Raw genomic sequence first — 19,562 nt, forward strand, 5'->3', positions numbered from 1 at the left:
CAAGCCTGGTTTCCCACTATTAGAAATTAATGGTATTATCGACAGCTTTCCCATGTGTCGCCTTATTTTAGAAATGACTAGAGATGAATCAGGAGGTTTGGAATGATGCTGTGTGACTATGAACTGAATGCTTCTTTATTGCCAAATCACCCACCACCATCTAATTAGTGCCTCTTTGCTCATGAAATCTCTAAGTCAGTGAATATTTTTTTCTTTCCTTTTCCATCTATTAAAGTATAAAGATGGATTCATTATTGTTGTAATTTGTCCTCCTTAGGAATTATTACTTACATTTATTTACTGTTATTTCATACTTTTTTCATTATTCATGGTTGGGCTGGGATGCTTTTGCCAAGAATATTTTTTTCTTTTTTTCTCTTTAGAATTAGGGTCTTACTTTGTAGCACAGGCTGGAGTGCAGTGGTGTCTTTATACCTCACTATAACCTTGAATTCCTGGGCTGCAAAACACCATCATGTCCAACTAATTCTGATTTTTCATTTGTTTGTTTGTTTTTTTTGAGAGACAGTCTTGCTATTTTGGCCAGGCTAGTCTTCAACTCCTGGCCTCAAGCAATCCTCCTGCCTCCGCCTCCCAAAGTACTGGGATTAGAGGCCTGAGTGTGATATTGGCCCCAAGAATATTTCTTATTTCAGATTTGGTCAGACATATTTTAGCAGGAATGGCTCACAGCCCAAGAGGCCCAGGTTACCATACCTGTTCTGCTGCCATGTGATTTGGAGACATAACCTGCCTTTCAGTCACGGAGTTCCTCACACCTGCCCTGCCACCTCAGGGCTATGAAGAGAGGGACTCTGAGAGCTCAAGTAAGGGCTCGGGATACTCCACCTGTCTTTTCAGTGAGTGTGTCCTTGGACTTGGGTCTGCCCTCTCAGATCCTCAGGAAAACACCCTCAGCAAAGTGGGACATGCAGGTAAATACACATGGACACGCTGTTTCTGGGGCAGGCTGTGGGCAGCTGTGGTGTCTGTCCCTGGGATCCAGCAGCAGGCGAGCTCAGGGCATTGGTTGCTGTGTGCTTTATGGGAGGGACAGCAGCATTCAGGTGCCAGGATCCAGGGAGTCACAGGAGAGCCAGCAGCCGGGCTTACATCCCCTGTTCCTGACCCGTGCTGGTTGGACTTTGAGCACCTGCTGTCTCCATGGTGCTACAGACAGCAGCAAGGCAGGCGTGTGGGAGAGTGGGAGGAGTTGTCAGGGGCTGGCTTTTTCATTATATATTTAATGAAATACCAACATCGAAGATCCATAAAATAACTTGGTATGTTGCAGATGTTTAAACCTTTCTGCTTTGTTTCTCAGCCAGAAGCAGAACTAATTAATTGATTTCTAAGCTATTTTGGGCCATTGGTTTTTATTTATTCTAGGAAGTGTTAATTTTAGTAAGAACATACTTTTATCATTTGGGGGTCCAGGATAGCGTGACTCAAAAGTTTAAGATGATCTCTCAAACAGTGCAACATCTGTTGTACATGAATTCTTACATGAATTACCAAAGGAGCGTCCAGCCCGCAGCCCAGGAACCGCGTGCAGATTACGTGAGGACTGTGACCAATATTGTGAAAATTATACATGGACCCTTTTTTTTGTTTGTTTGTTTATCAGCTTTTGTTAGTGTCTGTATATTTCATGTGTGGCCCAAGACAAAATGTGAGACAGAGAACCCAAAAGGTTGAACACCCCAAATAGTGTGAGAGAGCCAATGATTGCCCTTTGTTGTGTAATAAGTTTCAGAAGTAATACAATTCTCAACTATTTTCCATAGCTTTCAGCCCTGTGGTTGTATTTCTTAACCATTGTGAATTTTTATATAAGTAAAGCTGGTAGGCAAATGGGACATTTTTATTGAACTTTGAGTTCATATTTAACAATCGTAGTTTTAGTTGATAATTTTTTAAGAGTGTACATGCTATCTTACCTATGTACTCATGATAATTATAATATTTAGTAGTAGTAGAGCCAGCATTTGAGCACTGGCTGTGTGTCAGGCGCTGTTCTAGGCCCCTGGAATCTAGCTAGGGTCTGCATTTCACACACATGCCACATGGGATCTCTCCATGTCATCTGTGCCCCGAGGGACTCCGGAAAGTAGCACCTATATAACTCTGAAATTTCAGCATTTAAATTTCTGTTCACAAAGGTCACAAGAACCTAACAGTAGGAGTGGCATTGTCCTGAAACCCACAAAATAATGTGTCTGCTAGAAGCCCCTTGTGGCCAGCTGGCCCCCTGTGCCCAAGGCTGAGTGTATGTGACAAGAACCCCAGTCTCAGGAGGCTGTCCCTGCCCAGCGCAGTGGTTCCCGTGAGGAGGTGCCTGTGATAGCCCTTCTGTGGAGTCATCAGGCACGTGCCTCACATAGGAGGCCACACAGACAATTGTGGACTGAACACAAGACTTCCTTGTGTGGCCAAGTTCATTGTGTAATCTCACCAGGGCCCTGTGAGTTCCACTTGTGGGAACAAAATCTGGTTACTTCACAAAGAACAGGCTTGAGAACTACCACATGGGAGACAGGCTCAGCTCTGTCTGGGAAGGAGGCCACAGAACTTGGGGTCTTGGCTGATGGACAGTACTGAGTAGTCTTTGGTGACATCAGAGCCCAGAGGCTTCAGCACACCTGCTGAGGGCTCACACTGGCCTGGGGGAGTGTGGCCCAAGGTGTCATTCTGGAGATAACACCAAGGAAGCCTCTGGTGGCATGTGGGGCATGGGAATGCATGTGATGTAGAGGCTCTTTGTTCCCACTGTGTGGTCATTAGGTCAGGGAGTGACTGCATCTTTGACTTTAAGGGGGCCAAAGTCCGGTGTTGTTCTGGTGGCTATAGGGAAGACAGTGGAGGTTATGGCTTCCTGATGAGGAGGGAACAATTGGTCCAGAGCAGTGGGCCTGCAAGGAGTTCACTGAGTCCTGGCTGGAGTTCTGAGATGCTTGCAAAGCCCGGACCGCTCATCCCTGTCATCTGTACTGGGCTCTAAGACTGGTGCCTAAGCACTGTCCCCCTTTCCATCTGAATCAGTGCTGAGAAAACAGGGAAATGGAGCCTTTCCCCTTCCCCCATGAGAGTAGACAGCACAGAGTCAAGACATGTCTGTGTTCCTGTTGTGGCAGGATATTTCACCAGGTATAGAAAAATAAGAAAACATGGATAAGCAAGAAAGGAGAAAAACTGTCACCCATATTCCCATCTAGAGACAACATAAGAGGGAGGTAACACCGTGGGAAGATGTGATGGATGTTAAACGTGGAAGACCTTGAGAATCTTCTACTTGGGATTCCACATGAGCTGCCAGCACAGTGGGTCCAGCGCCTCCTTGCCACTCTGGGCTTACATCTGGATGTGGCCTTGTCTGGGCAAAGTACTGACATCTTTGGGGCACAGGCTTCAAAGTGACTGGTTTTGGGGGGCTGTGACTTGGTTGCTTCTTGTTTCTTTTCACATCAGCCTCTGTAATCCTGCATGTGTACCGAGCACTGTCCATCTTGGAGGTAACATGTTATTTATGGACTGCCCTACACACCTGAAGCAGGTGTCGCAAAGGAGCCTGCTTTGCCCCATCAGGGCCGTCTGTTCAACCTCACCCCATCCCTGCAGCCCCCTCGCACCTCACTGTGACATCTCCAATTGTTTTGTGTGTGTTGTTTTTTTTTTTTTGAAACAGAACCTCAAGCTTTTGCCCTCGCATCAATAGCTCACCACAACCTCCAACTCCTGGGCTCAAGCAATTCTCTTGCCTCCTCCTTCCAAGTAGCTGGGACTACAGGCGCCCACCACAATGCCTGGCTATTTTTTGGTTGCAGCCATCATTGTTGTTTGGTGGGCCCAGGGTGGATTTGAACCCGCCAGCTCAGGTGTATGTGGCTGGCGCCTTAGCCACTTGAGCCACAGGCACCGAGCCCAATTTGTAGTTCTGCCTTTTAAGATAGTAAATTTTAGGTAAAAATTGAAAACTTTGATTGTTAGGATTTTTGCTGTTTGGAGACAAATGGGAAAAAAAAAAGAAGACTAGAAAGAAGGATGAGCCAGGTAGAATAGGGTGCCTTCGGCATATATTTAATTTATTATTGTAATGACTTAAATTTTTTATTTTTTATGCATAATGACTCATCCTCTCTTAAGTATAAATTGTCATTTTATGTCAAGACCCTATAGGGCAGGGGTCCTCAAACTTTTTACACAGGAGGCCAGTTCACTCCAACCTCAGACCATTGGAGGGCCGGACTGCGGGCCCCGGGATGAGTTAACTGCTAAACAGGACAGGCAGCGGCAGCAAAAACACCTGGCAGGCCAGATAAATGTCCTCGGCGGGCCACATGTGGCCCATGGGCCGTAATTTAAGGATGCTAGCTATAGGGTATGTGGGTGCGTCTTACTCTGAATAAACAATATATAAGGATTGCAAATATGAACAAGATAAATAAAGGCATGAATAACCATTTTATTTAAAAAATGTCCCTTTTCACAAGGATTCTCTCTTGAGTTTCTTTTCATCAATGAAATATCCTAATGTTTTCAAAATAGAATTTGATTTTGCAGAAAAGCACTTAATATACTCCACATCCCTTTCAGAGAGAAACTCCCTTGAGATTTTTTTCCATGGGTGGAATGAGATGGAAGTTGGGATCAAAAGGCAGAGCCTCTTTTAGGAGTAGTTTGAACTTGTCAGAGAGGAATTAAATTACCACTTCAGTGTATCTGGGCACAGTGGTTTTATAAATGTGCGGAACTTGCCTGGGCAGCTGTGGTCAGTGCTTAGTGTGCCTTTGAGTTTGCTGTCCCCTTGAGGCTGTGGCCCACCCACTGGGTCAGATCTGCAAAACAGGCCACCATTCATAAATCACTGGACTGAACAGCAGAGTGGAAAGAAAGGGAACTCAGCTGGGAGATCATCTAGGGCAGTGGCCTTGAAGGTAGGGTTCTATTTTATTTCTTGTCATCAGTAATTTTTATGAGAACTTAAAAGAGTTGGTATGTGCACTATATTTGAGTTGAAAAGAAAAATCAAGCAGCCAAAACAAGCCCAGTGTTTGAAGAGTAAGATTCACACCGCAGGGGTCCTGACTATGCTTCCCAATCCTGTGGTTCACTAGATAGATGCCTCTGGCCACATACCTTGCCCCAGCTAGACCTCAGCAGAGTAATTCCTGGCCTTTCAGAGAGGGTCTGCCAGGCCTGCTGCAGAGCAGCCATCAGGAAGGTGGCCACGTCCTTAATGTTGAGTCAGGGCTGTTAAGGAAGACACACCCATGCCCTGACCAGGAGTGGCTCCCTCCTGTTGCTAGAAGAGTAGGTTTTGCATTCTGCAGTGGTCCTGGCTGTATCCCCAGGTAGGGAGGGATAAGAACTCATCTTGTTGCAGCAGTGAGAGGCCCTATGGAGCCAGTGGTTCAGCCCTCCACCCTGACCCTGTTGCTTTGGGATCCTGTGTGTACATCTCCTGGGCCACGAGAAAGACTCAGGAAGCATCAGAGAAGGCAGCTGTTCCTGGGAGCATTTCTTATTATTTCTCCAGCCCAATCCCTGCAGGTAGATATGCGCCAGGCACCTCCTCCCAGACAGGTGCCCGTGCAGCAGTGTGGTGAAGTTCCCTTCTGGTCAGCACCCGCTCCCACTCTACAGGACTCTGTCCCGCTCTCTAGCGCCTCCTGTCAGTGAATGTCACGAACCAGAGTGGAATTGGTGGGGAATGAGGAAAATACAGCATAAGAGAAGACACGGCAACAAAGGATGGGGCCAGGAGGACTGACTGAGCTGTTGCTAGCCGGTCCCAAAGCACAAAATCAGCTTTATCTTATAGTATCTGTACAGGGTTGTCCAGGGGAAGTAACATAGAGAAAATGAGAAAGTAGCATAAACAAAAGACATAGTTTGGGTCTTACAGTACAATAAGAAAATGTAAATGATTTTAACAAAGACAAACCGTCTTGTTAATGGTTTCTGCTCAACTTCATTAACATATGGCAAGAAGTAAGAAGGACAAGGATCTCGGCATAGTTGACAAAAGGAAGAAAGAACTGTGTGACTTAGTGGTTACTCCTTAACTTTGTTCGCATATGACAAGGAGAAGGGAGAGATCTCAAGGGTCTCGGCATATGACTATAGAAAGAGAGGACTACCTGACTTCTGGCAGAGGGAGCATGAAGAAAGGAAAATGGCTGTTTCGGGAATGCAGAAGCAGTTGGGGGTTTATTCTCTGAATGTTCCCCGGGCCGTGAGGGCTGTGCGGTCTCACAGCCCGCTCTCTACAAGTGAATAATCACACTGCAATGTTCAGTGGCAACAATACAGTACATACTCACTCAACTCACAAAGGACATAGCAGCAAAACCAATTTTGCCATCAGCTAATTGATGACAAGAGTTAGATTCCCCAAAACATCACCAAACTTCTAAAAAAAACCCAGTTTTCCATCTCACTCTGTTGTCCAGGCTAGAGCATCACGGTGTCAGCCTAGCTCACAGCAACCTCAAAATCCTGGGCTCAAGAGAGCCTCCTGCCTCAGCCATCTGAGTAATCGGGACTACTGTAGCAGGAAACTGACGCAGACAGAAGACTCCAGGCACCAGTTGATTAGAGTAAGCAGGTTTATTCGGCCGGGGGTACTCGGAACACCAGCGTGTCTCCCAAAACCGAGCCCCCTGACTCAATCTCTTGCCTCTCTTTTATCCACCTTTCAGGGTGGGAGTGCACGTGAGGGTCATAAGACAGAGAGTGAGGGTCATAAAATAAAGAATGAGACACAACATCATAGATTACAATCTAGGCCCCGAGTATGTCAGGGGAGAAACATGCAGACAACGGAAACGCCTGCGGCTTGGCTGAGGCCTACATAGGGTGGCCAGGACAGACTCTCTTGAATTGCTTTTTACTTTTCTCACCTCACTACAGGTACCCACCCTAACTCCCAGCTCATTTTTTTCTATTTGGGTATTTTGGGTAGAGATAAGGTGTTATTGCTCAGGCTGGTCTTGAACTCCTAGAGCTCAAGAGGTCCTCCCACCTCAGTTTCCCTGAGTGCTAGGATTATAGGCGTGAGCCACGCCACCTGGCCTGCTTATACAGTTGAGGGTCACAGGTGGCTGAAGCCTGTCTAGCAGCTCAGCATGCACAGCGGGGACTAGCCTTGCACTGGAGCCATCCCATCACAGGGTACTCACATGCTCACCCACACTCACTTGCTCACTCGGACTGGGACAGTGTAGACACATCAGTTCACTTCACATGCACATCCTTGGGCTGTGGGGAAAGCTGGAACATCTGGAGAAAACCATGCAGACATGGAGAACATGCAGACTCTGACAGTGGTCCTGCCAGAATCGATTTTTTTCCCTCATCGACATTATAACAAAACGACCTTATTTAAGGAACAGCCACACTCTCTGAGGAATGACTGCATTTTAAAGCAGATTTTGAGGGATAACCCATTTAATCCCTGTTGGTAGCATTTCTGGCCTCCCAGGTATTTGGGTTGGGAGGAATCCCTGTCTCTTCTCTCTGCCTCCTGGGTTGTCTCTTGCTGGTCAGCCCAAGCACACCTATAATCAGCTCCGTGTCTCAGGATCTGCAGACCCAGCCCCTTCCCTCTCAGCTACTACAAATGAGGTGAGAGGTGTCTGATGCCAGCCCACCCTGTGGGGCCGTAGTCCCTATTCCCAAAGCCCTCCTGGAGCCCCAGTCTGCCTCTTGCAGTTAGAGCAGCCTGTGGCAGTGTCTGTTCCACACATGGTCACTGGTCCTTCCCAATAAATTGGTGCGATCAAGGGAGCAGGACAAAGGTCAAAGGCAGGTACTGGGTTCAGGAACATCACTTGGAGGTAGATGATAACAGTTTTCAAATAAATTTACCATGTTTTCTTTTAATCCCCGTGACCTAGGTAGAATGGATATTATTGTGTCCCTCGTCTAAGATTAGCATCATAAGTCTTAGAAATGGAGTGGCTTCCCCAGGAAAACGTGGCCAGTGAGTGCCGGGAGGAGACAAGGCCTTCCAGGTATTCCAGCCCAGCCCCCATGCCCAGAGCTGGCTGGTGCAGTGTGGGCATGTGCTCATTATGTTGGTATAAACCAGCCTGAGTATCCTTGCAGCCCTCCCACGTGGGGCTCTGAGTGTCTCTTTGAAGTTTATGTTGGTGTAACTCAGACTTGCAGGACTTGTCCTTGTCCCTCCTGATGCTTGGAGTCCTGTATGATTCATGGTTCACCACAAGGACAAAACCACAGAGCGCAGAGTGAAACCCAGAATGAGTGGGCAGTTAGTTTTCTGAATGATGGCTTTGTATGTGCCGAGACCCTGTGTCTCGCCATGATGGAAACTCAGATGCACCAGTGTGATGGTCGGCAGGACTCAGCCACTGGCAGATGGGGTGTTGCCTGAGAGTCAGGAGTTCACGGTGTGTTTGCTTGTCAGGCCTTCAGAGGTAGGCTGTCCCTCAAATGAGACTTGGGGGCCTGGCATAAACTCCTGGGTTTTTCACCTGGCTCTTCCCTTCCTGGGAAGGTGGCTATAGGTCAGATACTGGACCTCTCCTCTCAGCTGAGCTGAGAAATAATTAGATCTTCCCCCAAGCCATGCACATGGGCTCGACCAAGCTGCTACCATAGTGGCTGTGCCAACACCAGCACTGCTGACTGTCCCACCTTGAGGTCAGAGGAGATGAGTATCAGGGGCTAGCAAACTGTACATGTTGAACAGGGGTCACCTTTGTGTGAAGGCAAAGGGTTTTCTGATGCTACCTAGAAAGAGATGGATTGCCACACACATGCCAGAAGATGCCGTCCAAGAGAAGAGCAGGTCTTAGCTGCAATAGACCTTGGGTTTAAGTTTATTTCATTTAAAGGGTTTAGGCTTAAGCTCATCTTGTCGGTCCTGGTCTAGTACAGAGTAGAAAAATCAAGATTCGCCAGCCTATTCACATGTCGACTAGTTGATGTCTGCAGAGCCCAGCTCTTAATGAGACTGGGTCCTGGAACATTGTTTTGAGGAAAAGCAAGATTGAAAGGATAAAATCATTTGATTTGTTGCAAACTTTGCATAACCCATTGAGCTCTTCCCCTGCCAGGCACATTGGTTTAATTATTGTAAGTTGGCTGAGGTTTTTCCAGGCTCTTCCTAGAATAAAGCCTTATTCATTCACTTCTGGTTCTTCCTTCATCTTATTAAATGCAAATGGATATTTTCTGTTGAGAACAATACCTCTGCCTCCCCACTCCCTAACCCTTTTTAGTGCACTCCAGTTAGTTCAGTAGAGAAAAGGGTTGATTTATTCCTGGACTTAGACTCATAGCTCATATTTTTGTCCTGTCTGAATAGCTCCTGTGAACGCATGGTAGTGTGTTACTGGGGCCTGGAGGAGTCAGCACAAGGAAAGTACCCGGGCTTCTAAAAGTTGACTCTGTGCGAGAGCCACGCTTTCCCACCTGCCTCACATCACTGCACACATACAAACTGCCTGGCTCATCCCCTTTCACTTGCTGCACAGATGGAGACTGTGTTACGCCTCACTGGCTCAGAGTCCATTAGATTCCCAGCCTGAGCCAGCGCTGAGCTGGTAGAGTTAGAAAAGAACTGTTTGAGAACAGTGGTGCTGGGCCTGTGTTGCTGCTGCTCTCCCCTGAGCTACAGCCAGGACTCAGCAGCAGTCCTGAGGAGCCCACGGGGGTGCTGTAGGCACCGGGAGGCAGCGGGAAGCAGGAGCTGAGGTTCTCACGCCCAGACTGCCCCTCTCAGGTGCCCAGAAGATGCACACTGGCAGTGCAACAGAGCAAATGTTAGGAACACACATGCTGTGAAAGCTGCTAAGTCAGAATTTGTGAGTAAAAATATTTAACCTTTTCATTCGTGACAAAGCAGTCTGTGAAATTAATAGTTAAACAGGATCTTTTATATAGAAGACCTTTGCAGTTTAAAAAATAAACTTTGCTGATTGCATATTCGAAAATACACTTTTCCAGATTACAAAATTAATATGTTTATTGTAGTAAAAGTAGAAACAGTAAAAAAATGACAGAAGAAAATGAACATGGACGTGAAAATGAACATAGAAGCAACCATTTTCAAAGCGTCAGTTTGTATCTTTACTAAGTTGCATTTAGTTGTTCACTGTAACAGAGTAACCTTTCTGTGGAACAGATTGGGAGTGTAGGTTCCTGGTAGCTTTTTAAGAACATTTGCATGTCCCTTTTCCCCAAGAGAAAAAACTTCCTTTTTTTCTTCTTAGGTATCAAAATAATTCATTGACATGTAAATCTCTATCATGATAAATTTGTACAATATATCACATGAAAAAGATCACCAGAGACTATTCATAGCATGATCCCATTTGGCAAGATATCTATTTATTGGGCCCCTTGTGCCGTCTTACCTTCAGTGTTAGTGCTGGTGGCCCTTTGTTGGCGAGATCTGGGATAGCCTTGACTACTTTGGTGTAACTCTGAGTCTCCAAATTGTCTTATAATGAGCACACTATAGAATCAGAACAAAAAAGCCATTTCATTTTGGAATGAAAAACAGAATGTTTTCTGACAGGCTTTTCGTGCAGGATTTGGAAGCCTGTCTGACGTCCTCTTCTCTCTGTTCCAGGAAGGCGTGGAAGTGCGGGTGGCCAGAATCTTCAACACCTTTGGGCCGCGCATGCACATGAACGATGGGCGGGTGGTCAGCAACTTCATCCTGCAGGCGCTGCAGGGAGAGCCACTCACGGTAGGTGGCATGGAGAGGGGGAGGTACAGGGCTGGCATTGGCATCCACCGGGGAGGGATGGGTGCATCTGGATTCAGGCAGTGACATTGCTGGGGTTGATATGTAGTATTAGGTATATCCCCCCTGCCCTCCGTGATAGGGAGGGAATGTGCGTGGACAGAGCCCAGGTGAGAATGGTGGTTTTGACCCCCCTGGCATTGAGTTCCATGGCTGCAGGCCTTGTCCACACTACCTCCAGGTCTGCCTACCTGCACCACAGGCTGGTGAAAACCTTTTCTGACATTTTTTTTAGCCTGCTGGCTGTAGCCACCAAGTAGTATCCCTCCAATGGCTGAGAAGCATTGTCAAGGCTGGATGTCCAAGTTGATGCCAGCTGCTGGGTACCCAGGGATGCCATCTGTAGTCAGGGTGGGCTGCTCCTTCCACGCCTGTCCCCATGGCCCCTTCTACCTCCCTGGGGAGGAGCAGCCTGGGCCTGTGCACAGAGGGTCTTGTCGGGTGTCTTAGGTTTTCTGTGTCCTCACTGGCTGGTCTTGTCTCCTCCTCCATCTCTTTCCTCTGGCCTTTTCCATTTCTCTTCCTGGTCGCCTACCTTGGTTTCTTGACTCTCTTTCAGAGCTTTTTACAGCGTGGTGTTTGGTGGGAATTCAGAGCTGATAATCGTCTTGTCACTTGAGCAGATCATTCAACTGATAAGCAAACTACTCTGCAGAAATTATAATCAGCTGAGTGTATTCCTGGGCCGGGGAGTAAGCTCTGTGTATATGGCACATAGGTATCCATCCATTGACTGACTGCGTCAGTTTACTGTTCTCTGTCCTGTGATCTATTAACTCTAAGTGCCCACAGCAAATCTGTGGGGTGCAGGTAACATTATCCTGCCTCATTTTTCAGGTGACTGAGGTACAGAGGGCAGATAAAATTCTGAGGCCTTTTCTGTGTTAGCTATTCCACTTCCAGTGCAAACAGAAACGTGGCCTATTCTAAGATGAGATGGATTCCCCAGGTTGGGTGCACTGTACCTATAATGGGTCCGGACCTGAGTTCTGAGATCTCTATAGCCCAAGCCAGCTCTCCCACCTCTTCTGCTCCATAAATGGTGTCTCTGTTCCCTTTGACAGAGGCTCTGTGGCCACGCTGGTCTGTCTCCTTCCTCACCACATGTCAGACCCCCAGCACACCCTAATGACTTCACTCTGCAAAGATCCAAACTCCAGTCTGGTCTACACTGCCCAGTGTATTGCCATAGCCTCTGAACCACTCTCATTCTCCCTGTCCTGTGTACTCTGAGCCTAGCAGCCAGAAGGAGCCCGACAGAGAACTCAGAAGCCCCGTCTCAAGGAGCGGGTGCTTTGAGGTACTCTCGGCTGCTGGCCCCAACCTTCCTTGGGATCATGGGGCACTTGGCTTTTCCTACAGGTGTCCTCCCTAATCATTCAGCATTTTGTTAGGGAAGGCTTCTGGATGCTTCTCTATATCATGGTACCATATCAGTTAGCAATAACACCTTATTGTTTTCATTGTACTTGTCACCAGCTAAGTTACTAGTTCCCCCTCCACCCATCCCTGCTAGGACAGCTTGTAAGCTCTTTGAAATCAGGAGTTTTGTTTCATCCGCAACAATGTCCGCAGCTCTCAGAAGAGCACCAGGCACTTACACAGTATGAGACTGGTATTCATTGAACTAACATTTGGGTTTATAGAGGCTGCTTTCCTTTATGTTGAGTGCAAGTTGCAAAAATTACTATTATTTTGTGTTCCCTCTCGCTACTACTTGGGGTTCTGAGGGGCTTGTTCCCTGGGACCCCTGGGTTTATCTGCTTGCTGAGAATTCTGCATCTTAGGAGCAGTCCTGGTCCCTTTTCAACCACTGCACTGGGACACTGTTCCTCACACCAGGAGATCAGAGCTGCTTTGTTTGCAGAGTAACTATTAAAAGCCTTCCAAGAAACAGCTTACGGATTTATTGCCTCCTTGGCAGTAGCGAGGCCCCCAGTGTTAGGCAGGAGAGCAAGCCCCCAGCTGGCCCCGGCAGACGGTAATAGCTCATGTGCTGTCTCCACGCTAGGCAAGCTTCTGTGCCAGAGACAGAAGGGAAAGATCTCTGGTGCCGTCCATGACTGCAGTCAATCCAGAACATGCCACGCTTCAGTCTCTTCCAGACGCCTTCTGGTGGCGGGAGGCAGGGGCCCCAAGGGAAGCTTTTCAGAGTGTTTTGTTTCCTTTTGTCACACAGAATTCTGTTTCCCAGCAGGAATGTGATGAAGTCACTAACTTTTCATCTTGTCTGTCCAGTTGAGAGCTCGCATCTTGGTTGTCAGATGGTTCTGCAGAGACGTGTGGGGGAGAGGCTGGCATGACTGCCTCAGCCCAACCCGTCCTGAGAACACTTGGTTCTTTAAGGAGGGGAAAGAGGGAGGCACGTCCTTTGTTTTCCTTTTCTGCTTCATTTCCAACAAGTCATATCTGAGACAAAAGAGCTTCTGGGGCAGGTGGTTGAGAACTGCTCTTTTCAAGTTGGGCCCATATCATCACTTCCATCCTAGCTGCTTTTTGGAGCAGCCCTTTGTTTTATCCTTCAGCAAAGATCCTTCTTAGGCCTGTCTTAGCGTCTTACTCGCTTCCATCCCAGATACCTGTTACAAGAACTCAGGGAATGTGTTGTGCCAGATTAAATAAGTCCATCGCACAGCAGAGCTGTATTTTAAATTGAATCATGTAGAAGTCCAGAAAGGATTGAGTCCCAGTTTAGAACGTTTGGAAAATAGGTGAGTGTGCCAGAGCTAGCTTAGCAGGTTATTTCTGAAGAGGCTTTGGCTCACAGTTGAGTTAACACATAGACATTCGCAAGACGGTTTCTTTCCGCTTTGCCATCTCACTGTGACTTCTTCCTCTTTACAGATGAGAAAACAGCTTCATTGAGTTGGCAGTTCAGACGGGGCAGAATTGGGAGTTGCACCCAGGTCTATGTTATTTTAAAAGCCTTGCTGTTTTTCCAAAAGGAAGTTTTGGAGATGCCATATGGGGATCATGATGAAAGTTTTGAGGCAGATTGTATTTTGGTCAGTTATTTCATGTCTGTGTATTTTACATTTCTTGATTTTTGTGTATCTCAAAACTTTCATAATGACCTGCATACTTCTAAGACCAATTCAAAGCTGGTATGATTGATACCCTTTATACCAATATTGTGGTATCTGAAGTGATCCTGACATTGCGCCTTCATTTGTAGAGAGAAGCCATTGGATCTGATAAAGAAACAGTTACGTAATGGTGCTTGTTGACGTGCGGTGTGAGGAAGACCGTTCAGGATCAGCACGCTAGGGATAGGGACAGCTGCAGTGGGCTGTACAGTGTGGGACAGGCTGGACTCAACTCTGAGTGCAGCCTGGAGCAGAGTGGGGACAGTGCCCAGAAAGGGGCTAGGAGGAGACGTCAGGTCAGGGGGGTGCTGGCTAAACCCCCCTCGGGGGATTCTTGCTGACCACAGACATCTCCTGGGGACTGAGGAACCACATCAGATGTTGAAGGTGGGGGTTTATTGCTTAACTGATTGAACAGGATTCTTGCTAAACCAGATTTATAAGGAAGTATGTGGATGAGCCCAGGGGAGGTTCAGGAACCTTGGCCAGGCAACACATCTTTGTCATACCTTAGACACACAGGGCACAGGTTGGGATAGTGCCAAGCGCTCGCTCCCTGCAACCTGAGCTCTCCCCCCACGCTGATAACTTGGTGAGGGCCAGGCAGCTTTGACTGCCCACAGGCCCACAGGCCCCCAGGCCCTGGCAGACTCCTTGTATCAGTTCCTCCCGTTCTGTGGAACAAAGCTGGAGGGACTGAATCCCATGCTGTCTCTTGTAAGGAGGAGGAGGAGGAGGCTCTCGTGACGGGGCTCTGCAGATGCTCCCCGTCCGCACCACATCCCTGCGTGGCTCTCAGCCTGGCTTCTGCTGGGGACCCACTATGTACCTGGTCTGTAAATGAGTTAGGCCTCCATCCTTATGGGCCATACCTAGGTGGAGGCCTAGACATGCCATGGGGTGTTCATGGGCACTGCAGGTGCATTCCAGAGCCCAGGGAGCACAGATTTATTTGGAGGGGAGGTAATTGCACGGCATCATCTGTCTTGCACACACACACCTTTTTTCTCCTTTACATTTTCACACTTAACACACACAGAGTAATCCTCATGTTATAAAATACTGTGCTAGTGACATGGGGAGGCTGATTTCAGCCAAATTATAGATGATGAACATGATATACTGTAGAAACAAGTCACACAGGGCTCTCTAGGGATGCAGGGAAGGCCGATTCCAGGCCACCACTCACACATCCTCTCAGCCAGTTGTACACCCTGGAGCTAACCTTTACGACTGTGTCAGCAGCAAGGCCTGGGGTGCATGGTGAGTCCACATGCTCCTCTGCAGCCTGAGCAAAGCAGCCTCCTCCTGGACTGGGGACTGTTGCCCGAGACGCCATTGCCACATGGACCACAGGGGGCCCTCAGTGGGGGTATACTGGGAGGGTTGGCCTCTGCTTCGGCTGCTGAGTGAGGGTCTCCCCTGTGGAGTCAGGCAGAGACAGGTGCCCATGACACGTGCTGAGACAGCCTGGCTCAGGCTGGAGCACTCCCTCCCCAGTGCTGTAACAAAATTGCTATATTCAGGTTATCTCGGGCGTTTTTGGACCTCCCGGCCAGCAGCTCTAAACCTCCCTTTGGGATTAACTGACACTCATCTGCTGAACGAGGACCTCATCACAAATCCCTTGTTCCTTTTATTTAGTGGGAATTTGGCACAATTATCAGACTCCTCACCCTGGATGCCAGAGCTGACCTGTCCCCAAAGGGTTTACCCAGCAGATGCCGCCCAAATCCTGTTCCCTGCAACAGTTAGGGGTTACACAAATGGGTAGAACCAAAAACTGACTCTACGTGCTCCCTTGTGGGCCTCACTCTGCAAGGGGATGCGTGGGAAGACATCACAGCTCTCAGGGGCCTCGGCCAAGCAACACTTCTTTGTCACAGCCCACTAGTTGAAGACCAGTGCTGCTCTGCACAGGTGGTGGGCTTTCCATGAATGTGGCCAGATGCGCCTGCAGACCCCTGCCTTTTGTCAGGTGTCTCTGACTGACTGGTGAGTGGTGCAGGGAACCTGCCCCCAGGTCCCGCCCTGGCAGAGCCCTGCGACTTGTCCTCTGACAACCCAGTACTTGCAGAAGAAACTACAGGCAGTTCTGAAGTCGGAGGATGTGGTGGGAAAAAGCATCCTGCACTTGGAGCCAAGTTGGGTATCACTCCACTGAGTGCAGGTCACCCCAGGGCTCTGAGCTTCCATGACCTCATCTCTAAAATAAGGTCGTAAACAAACAAGAGCTATGCCTCCAGCACTAGGGAGGGGTGGTCTCCTGCGTGGGGGAGCTCCAAGGCGGGGACTGAGGGACCTGTCCTCCTGCTGGGTCAGGACAAGGGCTCCTTCCTGCCTCCCCAGGTATGTCAGTGAGGCCCAAGACTGCTTCCCAGTGCTATTGAGGCATGTGGTCTCCTGCTAAGAGCCCCACTCCCTTCTGACCTCAGTTTCCCTTTAATAGGATTTGACCCAAATCCCCACGGTCTGTATTCCCTGCTTTTGTCAGTGGAAGGCCTTCCCCCGAGAACAGAACCAACTAGAAGGAGAAGTTGCGTGTGGGATTGCTTATTGAGATGACAAAATAGCCTGCTTTTTTATGTTTTAATATTTATTTATTTATGAGACAGAGTCTCACTTTGTCACCCCCGGTAGAGTGCCCTGGCAGCAACCTCTAACTCTTGGGCTCAAGCAATTCTCTTGCCTCAGCATCCCAGCTGTTTTTAGAGATGGGGTCCTAGTCTAGCTCAGGCTGGTCTCGAACTCGTGAGCTCAGGCGATCTGCCTACATCGGCCTCCCAAAGTGCTGGGATTACAGGCGTGAGCTCAGTCAATAGCCTGCTTTTTAAAAACATCCAAAAGGTGTTAGGTGTGCCTTTCTTCCCCACCTGTGCCTTCCCCTTTCCTTCTCTGATCTGTTAAGATGGCTCCTGGGAAGTCATGCTGAGGGGCCAGTGAGGCTGGGGGTGCTGGTGTTGCCTGCAGAGATACAGACCACAGACTCCTCTGCTGGTGGGAGGCGGCCCCGGGTGATTATAATGTGGCTTGTCTGGGAGGCAGTCCCTCTTCCTGGCTGCCCGGGAGCAGGCAGACCCCACCTCTGGGGCTCCATTGTCTCCTGTGACAGGCTCACCTTTTGCTTCCATCCCGTCATCCTCAGAGGGCTGTAATCTGTGGCATTCACCACATGACCATCCAGTGTGGGCATCGTTCCAGTTAGTGTGCTGGGCTCCCTGAGAGCCAAGACAAGTGGGACGTGAGTCCTGTCCTGGGACCTCTCAGTCAGAGGCAGTTGGCATGAAGAGTGGTCAGAGGGCTGGGCAATTCATTCTCTCCATGTGGGTGGGAGGGGGGGAATCAGAGGAAAAAACTTCCCAAGGAGGTAGTGTCAGAGCTGGTCCCTAAACGATGAGTGACACTGCCAGGGGGAAAGTAGACTAGAGCATAGTAGCTGGAGGAGAAAAGAATGCCAGCCAGGGCATGGGGATGTGGGAACAACTGCTCATCAGACACAAAGGGGGCTTGTGACTATCCTTCCCTCCCACCACCTCTGTGTCACCTGCAGAATCTCTCAGGGGCTATCTATCTTGGTCCTGGCCACACATTACAATCATCTGGGGAGCTTACTGTAAAAGGACTAGGAGACACTTACTCCATCCCAGAGTCTAGGGGTGATGTGGATTGAGCACCCAGCTGTTCCGATGGGCAGGCTGAGCACAGACCAGAGACCCCACATCCTAATGGTAATGCCTGACATGTAAGACTCTAACTCAAACTGATTCCTTCAGAGACTGTCTTTTGAGGAAACACTTGATAATAGTGTTTACACACACACATTAAGTATTTCTGCCATCTGCTCTTGTTTGGGGCACAATTTTGAAGTCAGAGGGTAGGAAATGTGGTTTGAGACACTTTGAGTTGGTGTTCCTGCCCCTCCAGGGATCAGTGTTGAGGTCATTTCTGTCCCCTGGAATTTAACAGAAAGCTTCCCAGTGTTGAGGTGGTTTTCTCAAGAGACCTAACTATTGATTTCTTTGCAGGTATATGGATCTGGGTCCCAGACCAGGGCATTCCAGTATGTCAGGTAAGAACGTCCTGCCCCAGCCATGGGAAACTCAGCCTTAGCCGTGCTCTCGGACAGGGGGAGTCTGGTGCAGCAGAGAGTGTCTACTGTATCTGTTAGTCATTGTCACAACTCTCACAGTGTGTGTTGGTTAAAAGTAGATGTTCTGATGGGAAAACTGGCTGTGTTCTGAGTTAGTGACTCTCGTGACTCCTGAGCTGGTCTTTGACTGCCACCTAGCGTTTTGTGAGTGAAGTGGTTTCTGTGCAGGCCAGCTTAAGAGATGGTTTTATGCATCCCACAAACATGCAAAGGGCAAAATCTATCATTTAAAACTTGGCTTAGAGTATAAACCACTTGGGGTTGGTTGAGAAGTTCTTATGAAGGGTATGAAATAAGATAGTGTCCTAAAATCGACTTTTGTGCTAGAGTCAAATGCCAATAAAAATATATTCTTTAGAATTAGGAATTGTTTCACTGGTCAGTTCACTTGGTGACTAATTTTATAATGCAGTGTGGATTCTGAGAGAAGAGTTAGGATGTTAGAAGTTACACGTACCAAAGTGTCTTCCACCATTAGGTGGCCACTGTAAATTCTGCAAAAGTTTCTGGTATCCTGAGTCATTGTAAAACCCAGTTCTGTAGTTTGGACCCACATGTTTTCACTCATCAGTTCAAATGCCCCAGGCCTGCTTATAGGGAAGTGCTGTCCCTGGTGCTTTGGGCGCCATCCCAGGGGCGCTGTATGGGTGTAGTGAGGTGATAGCTGTAGAGTGCAGGTCTGGGCAACCACCCTCAGCCCCACCTCAACCGGAGCACCTTTCAGAGGTCTTTGTCTGATTGGGTGAGGGTCTTGGCAGGAGTCTTTTTGAAAAATAGACCTGCTCACAAAATAAAAAAAAAAGAAAGAAAAGAAGTAAACACAACCACCATAGATGTTTGCTGAAAGTCCTTGCAGATTTTGACATTTGGTCCAAATGAATGCTGCAGGTAAACAAACATGTCAGTCAGTGTTCTCCCTCCCCACCCATTAGTGTCCTGCCACGTGGGGCAAAACGCCCAGAGCTGGGGCATAGCCGGCCCTGCTGCCCCAGTGAGCAAACTCATTCTGAGAAGTAGTTTAACAGGAAATGGCAGCTGCCCCTCCTTCAGGACTGCGTTGATTTCAAAGCACTTGACATAGGCAGCGTGTACTTGGAGAAAACTATCATGGCACATTTCTGTGTGGGGACCAAATTAGCCGGACTTCTGTGTATTGAGAACCGTCCTTTCATATGAATCCGTTTTCATCCCATCCTCCCTCACCTGCCCCTAGGCGTGCACTTTCCCCAGGGAGTCTACCCTCTTCTGTGGCAGGGGCTCGCCTTACACCACCTCACCCGGGTCCTCCAAGCTTCTCCAGCCACCACACCGCGTGGAGTCCTGCTGAGACTTTGTGCAGCAGGAGAGAAACCAGCTAGAGCTTATTCTTCTCACTGTTCTCATGCATTCAAGGGTGTCGCGTATAAAATTCACTTAAAATAGCCTCAGACATTTTTATTTTTGCTAGAAATTAAACCATTTTGAGCATTTGGCGATGCCTGTGCCATATGTTATACCAGCTAGGACAAAATCAAAGCGTGCCCACAGGACCAGGCCTGCCTTCACA

General features: G+C 48.3%; 1 protein-coding gene across 1 annotated transcript in view; it reads left to right on the forward strand.

The window, feature by feature from the left end:
• Positions 1-19,562, forward strand: part of UXS1 (UDP-glucuronate decarboxylase 1) — a 105,379-nt gene that overhangs the window by 76,464 nt on the left and 9,353 nt on the right. The window contains exons 10-11 of the mRNA XM_012807944.2: positions 10,604-10,723; positions 17,892-17,935. Of these exons, the coding sequence (XP_012663398.1) occupies positions 10,604-10,723; positions 17,892-17,935 (164 nt within the window). The remainder of the gene's footprint in view (positions 1-10,603; positions 10,724-17,891; positions 17,936-19,562) is intronic.

The sequence above is a fragment of the Otolemur garnettii genome, unplaced genomic scaffold (assembly GCF_000181295.1).
Source record: "Otolemur garnettii isolate 467f Iridium unplaced genomic scaffold, OtoGar3 scaffold00079, whole genome shotgun sequence".
Taxonomy (NCBI): Eukaryota; Metazoa; Chordata; class Mammalia; order Primates; family Galagidae; genus Otolemur; species Otolemur garnettii.